Source organism: Amblyomma maculatum, chromosome 1 (genome assembly GCF_055883805.1).
Source record: "Amblyomma maculatum isolate TAMU_Amacu chromosome 1, ASM5588380v1, whole genome shotgun sequence".
NCBI lineage: Eukaryota > Metazoa > Arthropoda > Arachnida > Ixodida > Ixodidae > Amblyomma > Amblyomma maculatum.
The window spans coordinates 351,354,493-351,371,028 of record NC_139344.1 but is presented as its reverse complement, the minus strand read 5'-3'; the positions used below and the strand labels follow the sequence as shown (position 1 = coordinate 351,371,028).

The following is a 16,536-nucleotide window of genomic DNA, read 5'->3' as shown; positions in this document are numbered from 1 at the left end:
AAATTCTTGCACTTGTAATCTGGTCTGCAGCTATGTTTCTTTATTTAGGTAACCAGAAAAGTTTTAACGGCGGACTTCTTTCAGTCACACGGAGGAACTTGTGTGGCTGCTAAGATGTCTGACTACAATAGTTCAGACATACTGTTGTACGCTAAAAAACCACACCAACCGAGATTAAGCTGGAACTACTGCAGTGGTTACAAAATCCTTCACAAATAATGCGCCTTGGTACGTAAAAGATTCATTTTCTAATGTTTCACTATAGCGGCTACATTTTCTTCAAGCAGCAAGCCTACTTAAAGCATCAAAATAACCCGAGAAATTCAAAATTCAACACGAGTGCCCTTCGCCAACAAAGCATGAGAGGCGAAAATGACATACTGTCGTCCATATTGAAGGCCGTGCAAGAAATCTGTGTAAAAAAAGCATGCTTTATTAAAAAAATTGCCGATGAAGACGTTACTTCGTAATGCAAAATTTGAGCGCAGCAGCTGTTTCACCTTTTCGATAGATAGAGGCAGTTTTTTAGCAAGACACGTATGTACAGTTACAGACAACATTTTTTAATTTTTCAGACGTACTCCTTCAAGAAACACTCCACTAACAGTTCTTGGCTGTCATGAAAGAAGCTTTGTGATCGGAGAAATGAAGAGCGCAATTAAGTTATCGGGAGGTTGCGAGAGGCAGCGCGTGGGCCCATAGGAACGTTGCGCGACGAACAGATAGCAGCTACTGACTGATGCCGCTGACGCCGCTAGCAAGTGAAGAGAACGTGACTCTTCGTTTCGGGTTGAGATGCACGCACCGTGATCCGCTGATAGCGAGCCGGCATTTCGGCAACCGGAGAGCACCCTCGCCGTCACGCAGGAAGTGTGTGTATGTGTGTGTGGGGGGGGGGGGGGGAGTATAAGCAGCGGCGAACGGGGGAGCGCGCGCAGCAGTCAGATACACACTCGGTCGGCGCCACGCAGAAAGAGGGGGGCTGAGCTTGGGGGCTGAAAGGGGGGGTGGAGCTGGTTACGAGGCCAACGCCGACGCGAAACCCAGGAACGGGCGCCAAAAAGTTGCGCTCTAAAACATATGGGTACATTAGTAGGCGGTCCTTTGTCATTTATGGCGATGAAATAACAGTTTAATTGCATCTCACTTTTACTCATTTAACTTCCTTGCGCTGCCCATGTCTCCTGCATGACTGGTGCGAAAAACTTGTGCAAGAGGATGACAAATTAAAGTAGGATGGTAGAGATGCGATGTTTCATACCGGCCGTACACATGATCAGTCAGCAACTCGCCCAGAAATAGTTTGACACATCATTTTGCCGCATCGTTTCACTGCTGAAAAGCGGCAACATTAAAGCAAACAAGTATCTTCACAAGTGGTTGCTCGGATGAAAACGTGCGTCCCAGTGTTGTTGGCCGAGCATACAGATGAGGCCTTTACTTTTCGAGGATATTGTTACGGGGCGTTCCCGAGCGGTAAGTCTCACTTCAAAGTCAGGAGCACCTCCGGAACACTAGCACACCAACACAACAGCTTCACCTTCAGTGCCGCCGGTGTTCCACACAGCGCCCAAAACATCCTTATCGTCTTCCGACATCTCGCCTACACACTGTAACAATACAAGTACTCACCACCGTTCAAATGTGCAGGATCAGCTGAACATAAGATAACATAGGTGTAAATCTAAAATTCAGCATGTTATGTTGCGTGATATTTGCGACCTATCTTGTTGCGGAAACATGCATACAACAGACGACACGCGCGTGGACGCCCTCTCCCTCACAGCCTCCAGTGATCGTGGAAGCTTGCGTGAATTAAAGCGACTACTGCATAGTGTGTCGGCAGCGACTGTGTTGATACTGTTGAAGGGGACAGGCCTCAGTGAAAAAGTGATAAGGACTTACGCAGCAAATTTCTTTAGGACTGATCTGATAAATGTTTATAACGCGCTCTATTCGAATCAGTTATACCTATTGCGCTTACTCCCGCAACAAGCACCAGTTATGCTTACTTGTGAGGCGTGCTATTTCTGCTAGAATCCTAACTGGGCCTTCATCATTTAATGGAGCGCTAGGTGGACAGCGATATGCGCGGGATATCCTTCAAGGGTAGGTGGAAAATATACGCTGCTCCCCATGCGTAGCATGATCCACGATTAGTTTCAATACGATGGTGCACCTCATCGCAGCCGCAGCTAATCCAGTGCGCAGCCTTATCTTGTATTTCAAACCGGTTATTTGGTCACCACCTGTGGCATTAGCTCCTCGATCCACATACCTCACTCCTTTGGATTCTTGCGGGGCTACGTCAGCGGTCGGTTCATTGAAGTCGATGCATGACTTGACGGTGAGGATATCGAAAGAAAGACAGAATAGAATGATTTGGTTGGCACCATGATGATTGATTCTTGGGTGATCCGCCTGCCCTGGAGCTTTTCAACCATCCGCCACCAAATAATTAATGGGGCCGATAGCTCTGTCACGTCGGGCGGCTTGGCAAGGGGGGGTGTTCGTGTCATTCGTGTCCTTCGGGTCTTAGGTCTGGCCTCGGGTCTGGTCGGTTGGTCGGTGCGACTTGTGGTCAGATCCGGGCTGGGGGCGGGTCGGCGATATAGTTACGGCTGGCCGGGTCTGGGCAGGAACGGTTGGGGCGGAGCCCCGCGGCGATATCTCCGGTCTCTGGGCCGATGGTCCCGGCGTACGGGCGTCAACGCTCCAAGGTGAGGATAGGGATGGCGTACACATTCAAAATGTTACGAAGCACACTCCGACGTATATAGTCGCAACAGTTCGCCGTCAGCCACACACTGGTAGAACAAACAGAGCCTATAGCTTCAGCGTCGTTATTCCTCACAATTCCAGAACATCTTCGTCGTCTCTGAGACTGCGTATACCATACCAATATAGATGAAAGCATGCTGAGAGATCTGGCCACCAATGGGACAGAGAGGTGCTAAAACTGCATAGTTGGTGGTCAATGGCATTTTTGAAGCGATCGCTTAACTACGATAGGTAAAGCCGGGTGTCGCCGTATGTTTCGTGTTTCGCACATTGTTGTGTGTATCCAAGGTCTTGAACCATTGTCAAGGTCAAAGGTCAAGGTCAAAGTGAGAGTGTGAGAGGGGTGAGTTACTTGCGGGGGGTGCTCTGTCAGACGTGATGCAGTGGGTCATGTTTTTAGTACAGAAGGAAGCGTGGAGAGCCTCCGGCCAGAGACACGCCATAGAACCCGAGAAAGAGCGAGTAGCCGTAGCAATGTACAAGGTTGACTGCTTCAGACGATCCAGCGAACATAGCGGTACCAGCAGAAAGTTTAAGGGGTGAGAACTAAGCAAAGCGAAGAAAGCGCAAAAACTCCAGAACATCAAGAGTGACTCGTGAAAAGCTGCTGCGATGACAATACTATAGCGACATACTCCGATCAACCAGAGCTAAACCACCACCATATATACACAGCCATAGTTGATGGTCAATGGCATTTTTTTTTTCGAACAGTTTACGGAGTAAAGTCAATGCGTATTTGCTAAAATCACGCGATCCGGCGAATTGGTTGCCAAATAAGCAGCCTTCTTTTTTCTTTTCTTTTTTCAATACGGTAATCAATTTCGTTTAAACTAGTTTTCGCTAGGCAAGCTCTAACCAGAGACGGCAGACAGAGCCGATGGGAGCGGAGGCCCCCCTCACTTCGCCACGCTCTGTGTGCAGCCTTTGTTCACTCGAAACACTATGAGGAACGCCGCAGAACATTATACGCACAAGGGCAAGCACGTTCGCTTATAGTTTTTTCTTTTTTTTTTTCACAATTGACAGAATTTGTGATATGCAAAAAAAAAAAAAAAACACCATGCTGGATCGAGGTGCACCCACTTTCGTACATAATTGTAAGCCATGACGTAAATTTCATTTCGTCGCTACATTTTTACGCCTCTTAAAAATGTATAAATTCACTATAACCTTCGTTTTGTGATTTTTAAGCCCATTATAAATATAACTCAATAAGTCTGGGTTAAAATCATTTTTCTTTCGAGGGAACCGCCTTCCTTAATCCGTTTAGAGGCAGGTGCACATTCCCAACAAATCATTACAATATCTTTCTTAATTCCACTTCTCCAGAGATAACGGTAAATGCTAGGTCTTAAAGGGAACATAAAATTGCATATTTCACCTTGGCTTACTGAGCTGAATATGATGCTGAGAAGCACCATGTGACGGCACACAACACGCTGTAGGTTGCTGCCTTTTCTCTTAAACTGTGCATAAAAGTGCTTGTCACGACGTAAGCGCGATTGGTCTGCATGCTTCACAACGTACTTCTATTTGGATATCAAACTTAGGCTGCTGAGCAGGCGATCATCTGCAAGCTGCTTACTCTGATATATTTCAACTTGACTTGAAAGCTTTGAACTGACTGCTTAGTACTTTGTGGCCCCAGCACAGTAATTAAAGATTATATGATTCGAATTAGAATCGGGGTTGCTCTCATCTGCGAAATCCTTATTACCGCCCTCTAGCAGTCCGAGCTCCCTAACCTCAACTCTTTCCTGTATTAAGAAAAGGGACGCCGACCAAAGGTTGTTGTGAATACTAAGACGTTTCGGCCTTGAAAAGGCCTCAGTAGTAAGAGGGATCTTATGGAAGCATCTTAGTATGGAAGCAGAAACGTCTTCGTATTAACAACAACCTTTGGTCGGCATCTTTTTCTTAATACATCAATCTACTACCCGACCAGACGAGTTTTCGTCATACGTTTGGTTTCTCAATTTATCGTCTGTCACTTTCAGCTCTGTGGCACATGTCCACCTACGAACTACCCCTTCAGTAATTTTTCTATCTAAAAATTGCGTCAACAATGCAGCCCAACGCTTCGTTTAATTTTGAAACGTTCCCTTTATCGCCTAGTATAAAATCCTGTACGCTTTCGGCCTTCCGACCTTGGCGAATCACCCGATACCGAAATTTGCTTTAATTATGCCTGCTTTTCTTTAACGTCTGCAATTTCCCGCCCGCTTTTCGGTTCACCTTTTGTGTCTACGTGCTCATGTACTGGGTATCAGTGTCATAGGCGAAAATCTTAATTATTTTTAATATTTTCCTATCACAGGCGGAATATAGTGGCTGCACTCTGCTCTTTTAAAGTCTGACTGCTAAGCTGCCTTTTTTTTTTTTATGCATGCCACCAAGTTATCCAGTAGTTGTTTTGTTCTACCTTACCCGATGCATTCCTGATTAAGGCCTTAATTCGTCATACCCTCAGCCTTTTGTCGAAGATTGTACTACTTCTTCATTCCCTTCTCCTATAAGGTCTGCCACCTTCTCTAAGTCAAATAGGTTTCGTTTCCATCTCGTGTTGGCTCTGTCGTTTCGTCTACTTTACTCCAAGAGGGTAATACGCTTGTGGTGACTCCAAATAGTGCACAAACCCTATTGATATATTATTACGAAAGAATTACCAACCATACTACGAGAACTGTCAGCGTGTTCAGAAATGGTACAGAAATCACAAGCTTGCCACTAGTAGATGGTGTCTCGCCGGTTACAGGAATTTCAGGCTCGCAGGTGGTATGCCTTTGTGTCTCTCTGCTCGGTCCTCTTACGAGCATGCCTCTGGCAGGGAATAGTTGGTAGGTGACATGGCACTGCACTTATTGGTTGGTTCCCCGTGTGACGTCACGAGACCACATGTCACTGGGATATTTGAAGGAGCTGCCAGCTTAGACAGCACATTTGAGATGGGAACTGAACTCATCGGGACCCTTGGATCCCTGGTAGGCACGCTACTCCTGGGCCATGAAGGGACGTTCGTACGGTGTGTTTCAAGCCTGTTTTACATTTATCTCCCTCCTGCCAACTACGGCAGCATACATCGCGATTTTCCTTGCGAGCCTATGCACCTGGTAATCGTTGGCCCGGAGGCGGGGACACGAAATTACATGCAACGAAATTCAGACTCTGAAATCCCGCCGGATTCCGGTTCCACAATGTACGCAAGGGGAAGTGTATAGTCATGACTTATGGGTGCTGAAGAGTAACGTTCGATTTAGTTGGCCATGTCTAATACACATTGTGAAACGTAGCACTACTCAGCACTTGACTGCTAACGTACTGTAAGGTGTACAGTACTTACAGACATTACACATAGTCATGACACAAGGCATAGTAATCGTACTTAAATTGATTGCGCATTCTGACAGGTACGCGGTGTTTGGTGTGTCAGCCGAATATTTCTGAATTCCTTTAAAGGAACAGTCTACTGTCGAATATAAGTATAAAACTATTGCATATTCTCGTAGACCTCACTGCTATTAAAGCAGCTTTTATTTAATTGTTCATGAAAGTCGTGCCTGCGCCATGCTGTCATGGCAGCGCCATGTTGCATTCTAGCATTTCGGCTAACTTAGTGGCCGCCAATGTCTGAAAGTGAATATATATTGCGCTTCGCGACTATGCTATGCGTCATGCACAAAATTAGATTTTTCATATCAACTTAAGACGACGTAGTTTTCAGGTTTTCAATAAATTATCGCTGCTCTTAATAATTGCTCTTGCTTAATCCGGTTTAAAATGCTTCAAAGTAAGAAATCACACAACAGAATACGCCGCTACGATCCTAACGGTGCCGCCTTCGGCATCTGTGTTAGATATAACCAGTATTACTTTGATTTATGTAAATCTATTTAGTACTGTCAATTAGTATTAAATCACAAGCTGTGTATCTTGGTAATATCATGTCAACTTTGCCACTGCGTTCTACTATTGCAACACTGGCCACCCTGCAGTCGTCGTGTTAGTAGAACTGCATATACTTTGCATATACTAAGTACATATTAGGTCCCCAATGGCGCCGTATAGATTGAGAAAATACCTTATGAAAAATTCAGTTTTAAATTGTTCTGCTGCGTGTATCTCTGCCATAGACGGGTATTCGTTAAATTAGAAGAGGAGCTTTCAATTGACGCCATAAAAATTCTGGAAAAGTGAGTAGATTGTCCCTTTATTATTTCATAAATATCTTCGGCGGACAGTGCTGGAGCTGAATCAAGACTGCCTGTTTCTCGGCTCGCGTGATATCTGGTCTCCCATTTGCTTTTCTAATATTAGCTTTATTAGCTATGAAGAGGTCATGTTTCCATTTGACCTCCGTTAGAAAATATTTGTTGTTTGGTTTGGCGTTTCCTTTCTGTTCGCAGATAAACCACTCCTACTCATAAGCTCTTTCTCGTTAGGGAGCCTACATCTAATGGTCGTTTGTTGCACAGCGCCATCCATCGACAACAGCAATAGACGCTAAATTTTTCTAGGATCTGTTGGAGCCCTAAGATGGCGCCACCTTTCTGAAACGCTATGTGCGATTATATCTGGATCCGTTCACTTTTTTTTTTTTTTTCCCCTTACGGCTTAGAGACAAGTGCATGTGACCTCATGCTACAAAGGGTAGAGCCAAATTGTAATCAGCAGCAGCAGGAGCAACTTTAGTTGAAGGCGCCCTTCGTTGAATGCAAAAGCATTGCATTATACGGAGGAGCAATGGTATTTCAGCTGTGGTGCCGCAATTCGCGCTACCTTATCCCTTTCGTGTTCTGTTTTTTTTCTTTTTTTTTTTTAAACGTAAATGCTATTACCATCACCATCACCACCGCAAGCTTGAATGCACATTTAGGGCTTAGAAGGCTGTTTAGCTGGATCAATGCTAGCCTCTTGTGTTTTACAAGATGAGTCAGTCAAGAACGAATTTGGGTAAGGGCCTGGGGTGCGCGGCTTTAAAATGAATGAAATACGAATAATTTAGTCATTGCTGGATTGAATGAATCTTGTGGGGAAAACCGAATGGAATATGGATAAAGTAGCGATAGAAATGAATCGAGCAGTTCTACCAAAATCCATGAGGATACTCACGAAAACAGCGAAGCGTTAATAGGGACGACCTTGGGCAATAGTGCAACTAATAGAGGTAACAGCCATATCTCCCAGAATACACAATAATGACTCTACCAGGGAGTACGAAATAAACTCTACGACCGTCGTGTGATAAGGCGATCGCCTTTTGCTACCGATGAAGACAGCGACTAATTTAGCACTGTACCTCAGCGGATAAGTGCGACAGCTACGTATTTACCATCACTTTATAGTTTGGGTGTTAGAGCAAGTTTTCTGAATCTGCCGTATATCCGCCGTAACAGTCATGAAAGCCATACTGAGCGCTTGCAACGCCAGGACTGAAATGTTGAGGCGCTGCACCCTTTACAACGCGTAGCAAAATCGCGACAGCATTTTGCGCGGTGTCGGAGTGGGCTTTCTCCTGGAACCAGACAGTGAGTAAAACAGCGTGCCTTATTCGATCTTCACGCCGATTTTCTCAGTAGCATTTAAATGCATACGAATCGATTTCATTTAAACCTTGAGCACTATTGGATTCGTTTAGGAAATCTAACGAGCGGGAATTTCATAACTATGGAACTTGATCTTGTCAAAATTATGTCCAGCGACCTACCAGTGAGATTAAATGGGTGTCGAGAACGGAATCATAACTCTAGGATTCCAATTTTGCAGCTACATCAGAGAAAGGGCATATGTATCTTCTATCTTGCTGTCGCTTTTACACCAGCGACCAGTTGTAAAAGCCCCAGCTTTTACAAGTGGCGACTGCGTGGCCTCACAGATAATGCCTTCATGCGCCTACGGTAGACGGACACCTCTACAAGAGGGGTTTTAATGATATCTTCTCACTCCACTTACAAGAGCATTTGCACGCTTCTCTGCTGTGTTGCTTTAAGCACCCATTCGTGATAGAAATTCCAAACAGCTCTGGCAGTATGTAAGGCTCTCGTAAGTGCTTAGATATCGTGCATTTTTGTTGACGCCAGCGCTGCTGAATTAAAGTAGCTAGCGTAGCCTATATAGTCTGGTTTGATACCTGTAGTTATTTGTCTGTATGGCCCCATTTACAGGTTAGAATGAATGCGAATGCAGAAATCCTCATTGTGCAATTCCAACTAATTCGGCGTTGTTTCAAACTGAAACGCGCACATATTTATTGATATCACGCTCGCAAGTGTAACTATCTGAAAAGGGGTAATGCTGTGACCTTATACTATCTTGATATTCAAGCAATGGTTCGGTAAAATATAATTTTGTACAATGAAGCCTAAAAAAAAGGTGCTGTACTATATAGCGCTCCGTCATCATTCAGCCATGTTCAGAGACAAAATACTTTGCATACATTCGTGTTTTAAGCCACCAACTAGAAAACAAACTCCTAAATTGAAGCCAACCTCTTCAGAAAAGGAGGAGGGAGGAGATACTCAAGTACAATCTTGTGGCTTAAAGGAGAACCATTCGTTGAGAAAAGCGAAATCTTTGATACAAATGCATCAATCGCTTGAAGTATGCAGAAAATATTATTTTCGAAAGGTTCGCCTATATAGCGACACCAGATTCACAAAAAGTATTCGGACCAGTACAATTAATAGCTAATGCGTTTAGAAGGTGGCGAGGCCTACGAGCGCGCAGCATTCATCATGCACCTGAACATTTCAAACATTCAGCCGTGAAAGCGTCTTGATGCGCAACTCCCCGGGGTGGCCTTTCCCGGAATTCGAGAAAATGTCGTCGCTCCAACGAGTCACTTCGCCGGCGCCCATAAGTGCTACCACTTCTTTTTCTGCAAAAGTTGAAGAAGTGTGCTCGGTTCCTCTGGCCGCTCCTACTGCCGCTGTATCCTCCACGTTTCCCATGTTTTTTATCGTTGGAGAGGCGCAAGCTGGTTCGGGCGCAAGCTTCCCTGTTAGACCACTGGTCCCTGCTTCGTTCTTCATTTCCGGGCAGTGTGGTTCGCTAACCGTGGTTATGCTGTCCTTGCTCGGGTGCAGCTTAGTCGGGAACCATGAACCATCACCAAGGCTGCTGAAGACCGGTAACAGCCAAAGAGCGGTAGTTGGGCCGAAAACCTGCATGTTAAACATACGAGAAGAACCTCCCCGTAAGAACCTTTTACTTCTTCAACAGTTGTTACGAATAAATAGCATTTAGAGTTCAACCTCACTAGCGTTTCTTTCGTGCTGTACCCTGAGTGACCCATCTTCTTTAGGTTTCTTCTCTTACTATTAAGCTGCGTTAGTTGCTCAATAGTCTCGGTATCTTGAGTCCATACTTATAGAATATCTATGGCTACTAGGTAGGTGACTAGAGTCATCTGTTCGGGGCCAGGAGTGAACGCATACTTGAATGCAGATATTTAAAACTAGTATTTAAGAAAAAGCTAGCAATTTCCTAAAGATTGAGTAAAGTTTGGAAAAGTTCAAACTGTAAAATGCATTCTAAACTCGCATCAAAAGTCAGTGGGATGTACCGAGCATTTCGAATATCCACAGTTATTTTGTGTTCTGCGCGCACGCGGCAAAGTACGGTGGGCGTTAAAAAAAAAAGTTTTACCCAGATTTTCCACACTTGGATACCACGAAGATCTACGCGTTTAAAATACTTTTTTTTCTTTGCTGCGCTTGTATTTAGTTTATGCGACTTGAAGTGCGTGTTATAATGTTCTTTACTCTTTATTCAATGATTACCCCGCTTAGCCCGAGGGCGCTACAGCAGGGGGTTACAGAGTAGAAAAAAACACATCTTCATTTATGGAGCACACCTGATGACCTGAAAGCCGACTCCATTCACTGATGGATCGAACAAAAAAGGAACTGGCATACATGTTTCTAGAGGCAACTGTAGTGCCTCAAGCAGGAAGATTCTGTGAAAGCATAAATTGATTCAACATATCGTGCAAGCGCTGCTGAATGTACTGAGGGGAGGGCAAGTGACACGTCGGTAAATGATATGATGATGTTTGACATGGTGTGTGCTATGCAGCGTGCAAAGTCAGCAGGTGGCCTTTGAAAGGCGCCGATGTAAGCGGCTTCACGCTAAGCTCGGTAAACTGGAGGTACCTAACCGGCGCAATAAATTGTTTCTGTTTAACGCTTTTCTCAAAAAGCTAAGATCATAAGCGTTGACAAATTTAAGCGCAACGTCCCGCGGTGGTGGCGCAGTTGTTAGGGCTCTCAACTAATGTGCTTAAGGATGCGGGATCGAATCTAGGCCACGGTGGCAGCTTTTGAATGCAGACGACAAGCAAGGCGCCCGTGTGCTGTGGGATGTCAGTGCACGTTAAAAAAACTCCATGTGGTCGAAATTTCTGAAGGCATCTACTACCGCGTCTCTCATAGCCTGAGTCGCTTTAGGGCGTTAAACGCCGTTAATCAAGCCACACCAGAATTTAAGCACAGCGCTCAAGCTCTGGCCGAAATTGTGACTCGGCATTGAACGAGCTGAGCTGCTCCGCAGCACTGTGCAGCTATGCTAAGAGGAACTGCATCCCTATTCCCTCTATCTCTCTATATTACACTATGTCCCTAAAAGGAGAAGAGAGCACGCTGTTGCGTTCAGGTTAGCTATTACCCTAACTAGTGGCATCGCACTCGTGTTCCAGCTCACCTCTTCGTGTTCAGAGCGTACCATCTAGTGATCTTCGAAACGCGACTTATTTATTTTTTAGTGTTCCATTTAGATAAATGCTATCTAGACTGACCTCCATAAAATTTCTGGAAAGCCCGAGGTTGAACGAGTCCCCATTCTGCTTGAATGTCGGCGGCCGCATGGACTCCATGGTGGTTTGGTTGCGAACCACAAGCGTAAGATGCATGACGAGGAAGCCCGAGAGCATCACTAACATCGAGCCGCCCACGATCAATAGGAAGGAGATGTGCCGCGATCGGTGCAGCAGGCGGGCGTACGGCTGCTTGGCAAGCAGGTAGGTCGACACGCTGGCCAAAGCATAGCCACTCAGTAACGCGACGTAGAAAAGAGTGAGGAGGAAAGACTTGTAGGTGCTGAAGCAGACGCAGTTGTTGAACCACGGGCAATGGTGGTCCATCTTTAGTATGCACCTGCGGACAAGGAAGCATGATATGTTTAGGCATTTTCTGAAAGTGTCTGTTTAACTCGCGGCGTGTGCAAGGTAGAGAAACTAGCAGAGCTTAGCTTAGGGAATCAGCTACTCGAGTCGTATACATTCGCTGTTTATGGCGTCCGAGAGGCTTGCAGTGATAAGAAGTTCCGGTACAGCCACCTCATGCTTGTCTATGGCTAGGTCGGAAACACAGATGGCAGCTTTACTGTCTTTTAGCTTCTTCGGGGAGAAGCGCTCAAAGCAACGGCATTCGGCAAAGCCGTCCGTACGGATCAGAACTTCAAAATCCTTACGTGCAGCAGTTTATTTATCTATTTATTTTACCCTCAGGGTATATATATATATATATATATATATATATATATATATATATATATATATATATATATATATATATATATGCATTTCAGAGGGGAGGGACAAAAATTAATATATTGGTAAACAACACTGATAAAAACAACCAGAAAAAGAACACAGTATTCGAACAGCAAAGAGCGAAAGAAAACAAACAAAACGCCAAAGAACTCATAAAAGCAATTGAACGGGGGGTAGCATCTAGAGTACCAAGTTAGTTATCGCTATTTTAAATAGTGTTGCCTACTCTATAGAGTATAGGTCGTGGTGTTGCCATCCCACTCCTCCGCTACGCAGTCAAGCCCCGCCTTTTAGCAGGTGACACATCCCCGCTCTGCATAGCAGCTGTGACAAATACCAGGCGGAGGCCAGTGAGGCGCTGCGAGGATTTCTAAGCAAAACTATCGTATCTGATTACGATAGTCACTAGATACGCTGCTGCAATCTCGGAACAACAACGTGCGGCTTCGTCGTGGGCTGCGCTGAAGGTGCCAAACTGAGTGCGCCTGACCAAATCATGGATAAGAGCGTTATAACTGCGACACATACGGGTGCATGAGCACGCTGTCAGGTGCAGCTCTTGAAAATCCGCAGCATTGAATTTGATCTTTGTAATGGCTATGATAAGCTGAGTTATGGGAATGTTGAAGGTAATACCCCTTAGAAACGACACCGATCGGAAATAATCGGTCTGTAATTTGATGGTACTCAAGAAATTTTCGATTTACATCCCAGTCTTAAAATCCATATTTTGAATTGTTTTTACTTGATGCCAGCTAATTATTGAGGTAGGGGGATCGAAAAATAGTGGCCGATGGTAAAAATACTACTTGTGGCAACATTGACATTATGTCTATGCAGAATAATCCTTTGGTTTTTAATATCTTCTCGTTTTGGATGGCACAATTTATATCAGGAAGAAGAAATAAACTATTTCCATCTCATGAACTGGGAGACTGGCGCAGAAGCAGGAATAAAGTTGTCGCTGAGACTTTAAGGGACTGCCGCTCTGGCTATCTCGCGCTAAGCGGACTTGAGTTGCCTAACCGAAGTTTTTGATGACACCCTTCATAAACAGTACAGTACAGTGCATGTGCGCAGCAAATAATTTTGGAGTAAAAAATTGACGATGTCACTGAGGCACAGTAATGAAAGAGAACTAAACAAAGACTGAGTGGGAGCCTCAGTTTGCAACTATAACTAGAGTGGTGGAGGTGGGGACGACGGCAGCGCGCGCTCTTAGGTCTTTCTCAGCTCTCCTTCATGCTGTGTAGCCATCTTCTACCTCTCGGTTTACCCCAGATTCTGAGCCACAAGAAGTCATTATTGAGCGGAAGTTGTAAGTGGTGAGGAGCGGCTGAACAGTCACTTATTACTGAGGATGCACTCAGAGGATGTATTGAGTGTCAGAGAGAGTAAATAAAAACACCGCAAGAATATTTCATTTCATGAAGATGACTTTCTAGATGTACCATACTAACTAGTGATAGTCCATAGAAGTCGTCGTTGCAACGATGCTACCGTGCAACTATGTCCCGCTGCAACTATGTACCGCTGCAGTTACGACGCAATTAGTTGCGACGACAAGTCCCTACATGAACGATGTCCTTCATTGATCGGCGAATTGCACTACTAATATTTCACCACATTACTTCACTTTTCCTTAATATGCCTTTGTATGCATGAATGTACCCGAACCGTCCCAAAGGTCATAGCTGAATGAAACAGAAACCCTCTACGGAGAACCCCAAGCAGCGGCACCACATTTAGAGCAATAGCTTGCCTTTGGCAGCTGGAGCAGTGGTGGCACCGGTCGGGCTTGAGCTGCTTGCAGGGCTCGCAGTAGTTGACGGCGCCGCTCGGGTAGCGTGTGAGCACGCCCCGCCTGCTCGCCATGGCGTCCATCAATAAGTTCCTTTGTGCCCGGTTTTGGGCGCACCTCGAGAGCTCACGGCGTTCGTCCTCGCTTAGCTCAAAACGACGGGGCACGGGAGGCAGAGGCGTGAAGGTGGTCCGCGCGTACGACCAGAGGCAGAACAGAAGCAGCAAGTGGAAGACACCTGCTAGGACGAACCGCAGTGCACCCTCCTTGACGTACTTGTGGCAGAAGACTAGCATGTACGCGTAGTAGGTCTCGCCGAACGCGGACACTGCGAAAAGAGCGGGAAGCCAGCACATGACCTGTCTGGCGCCGCTGTAGACACCGCAGAAAACTCGGCCTAGCATCTTCTTTGCAGAATGACTTCTTCTGTCGTTACCTGCCTGCGCCTTCTTCTTCTCCTTCTTCCTTGTATATCTGTGCCCGATTCGATCATCTTCATCTTCTTTTATCTTCGTGAAGGTTCTGCGATCTTCCCGGAATTGTCGTCTGCCTTTTTTCTGTGCTCCTTTTCGTGGTGTCGAATCAGTCCTGAATTATTTTTAGCGTATTTAAGATGCAGCAATGCTGCCTAAACAGAAGTATTTTATTTTGCATGCCTGTATGTTTGTAATCGCAGTACTACGTTTCGTTTTCCTTACTTATTGGTCTCTCGTTAGACTTGCGGAACACATCCATATACCGGGTGTCCCTGTTAAGTTGAGCCAAGAACTAAAAAATTAAATATGAGAGGCAGGCGACAAGACTACGTGCATATTGATGGCGGCCAGCTTGTGCGTCTTAGGCTACTGTTCTATCACAAGTAATTATTTGGTAAGGCAGGTTATTTAACAAAGTTAATAATATTGATGCTAAAGTATCACCTGAACTAGCAAAGCTGCAAAGGTAGTTCAGAAACCCTATTCTATAGTTTCAATATAGAAAGCCTCCCGTGTTTTCTTCTTCCCAGCTCGAAAAAAAAAATAGATCATGCATGATGGGAAAAACAGAAATCCTCGCATGACTAGAGTAATAGCACGCCACAACGATTGTGCTGCTCCCAATTGTGGTTTGAGCGAACAAAATCAGCTGCGGCAGTAACTTGAAGGCCTCATTGCAGCGGCAGGCTCACATGCAGCGATGGTTTTGAAGCAAATGCTTCACTACGCTAGGTAAAGCCGCGATTCGAGTATCTGATAATTTGACCTTCAAGTGACCTTGACAGTTACTGCGACTTTTTTTCCCTGTCATATCGAATGCAATAACAAAGCGCCAATATCGTTGAGGATCCCAATTAACAGCGCTTCCGCAAAGCTCTAGCTGCGAAACCGGGCAAAAAGCTACCTCGGAATCGATTCATAATGACTCATACTGTCTATTTATCTATTTATGTATTTATTCGGTATACTTATATTACCTGGATGGCATTATTGTAGGGGGGTATAGGTACAGAAGGTCGCATGAGGAAATTAATCAGGAACAACATGCAAGCAAAAAGACAGCAACAAAGGAAAAACAGATTAACAAAGCGTACAGTAATCTTTTTAAAAGCAACAAAACACAATACATTTTTAAAATAACCGAACTAAATAATGCGCACATTAATATAAATTTCGAAATCACTAAAATAACATTCAAGGAATAAACTCGCAATTGAATTTTCCACACTATAGACGCAGCCATCACATCACTAAGGAGCTCGTTCTTGTCTTTAATCGTGTTAGGAAAAAATTAAAACTTACATATTAGTACGGCACTGATAAGCTCTGATTGTGTAAGACTGGTCTCTTCCAGATGAGACGTAATGCGGCTCCATAATGGAAAATATTTTGTGATTACCAGTTTTATTTACATGTATACACTAAAATATTCAGCCTTAGAATTTTTCTGCCTGAAGAAAGAGTTTTCTAAACCAGGACAGTCTGGCGATATAGTTTCCTGTTGCGAAGCGTGTTGCTTGTTTCTGCGCCCGTTCTGTTTTGTCTATTGTTTTGTTATGTGGACGCATGTCATGTTACGCAAGCCCAAGCAGCACACCAACACTGGACGACCAATGGGATAACTGTGGCATCATGGTTGGTCTTTCGTTGGCATTTTAGGAAAAATACTTTTTTGAAAATTGGCACAGCTTCCCTGCCAATACTAGGCCAGTGTTCAGCCATTTTAGATGCCAACACTTCTTACATTGTTCAAGTGACATGGGCCTATCAAGTTTTAGACTGGTCCTCCATCTTTCAAGCACAGGCATCCAGCTTTCCAAAATTCGGTATCTAACTTTCATATATTGCATGGTTATCCAGCTTTCATACATTCATTACCCAGGTTCTGAAAATGGGCAACCATGCTTCGAATATTGGTACATGCAACA

The 16,536-nt window shown here is 44.7% G+C and overlaps 1 protein-coding gene across 1 annotated transcript; it reads right to left on the bottom strand.

Annotated features, from left to right (window-relative positions):
• Positions 1-3,177: 3,177 nt before the first annotated feature.
• On the bottom strand, positions 3,178-14,536 carry LOC146207763 (palmitoyltransferase ZDHHC20-B-like). The gene is made up of 4 exons (XM_084577539.1): positions 14,094-14,536; positions 11,576-11,933; positions 9,837-9,944; positions 3,178-3,327 (listed from the first exon to the last, which is right to left on the bottom strand). Exons 1-4 carry the CDS (start codon positions 14,534-14,536, stop codon positions 3,178-3,180), a joined length of 1,059 nt encoding a protein of 352 aa, XP_084433665.1.
• Positions 14,537-16,536: the final 2,000 nt, after the last annotated feature.

What these genes read in the sequence shown, in the direction of transcription:
- LOC146207763 (XM_084577539.1), bottom strand. Translation starts at nt 14,536, where the DNA reads ATGCTAGGCCGAGTTTTCTGCGGTGTCTACAGCGGCGCCAGACAGGTC. An exon ending in TTTCCAGAAATTTTATGGAG is followed by an intron (nt 9,945 to 11,575) that starts GTCAGTCTAGAT and finishes TTTAACATGCAG; the next exon opens with GTTTTCGGCCCAACTACCGC. An exon ending in GCAAGGACAGCATAACCACG is followed by an intron (nt 3,328 to 9,836) that starts GTTAGCGAACCA and finishes CGCTTTGCTTAG; the next exon opens with TTCTCACCCCTTAAACTTTC.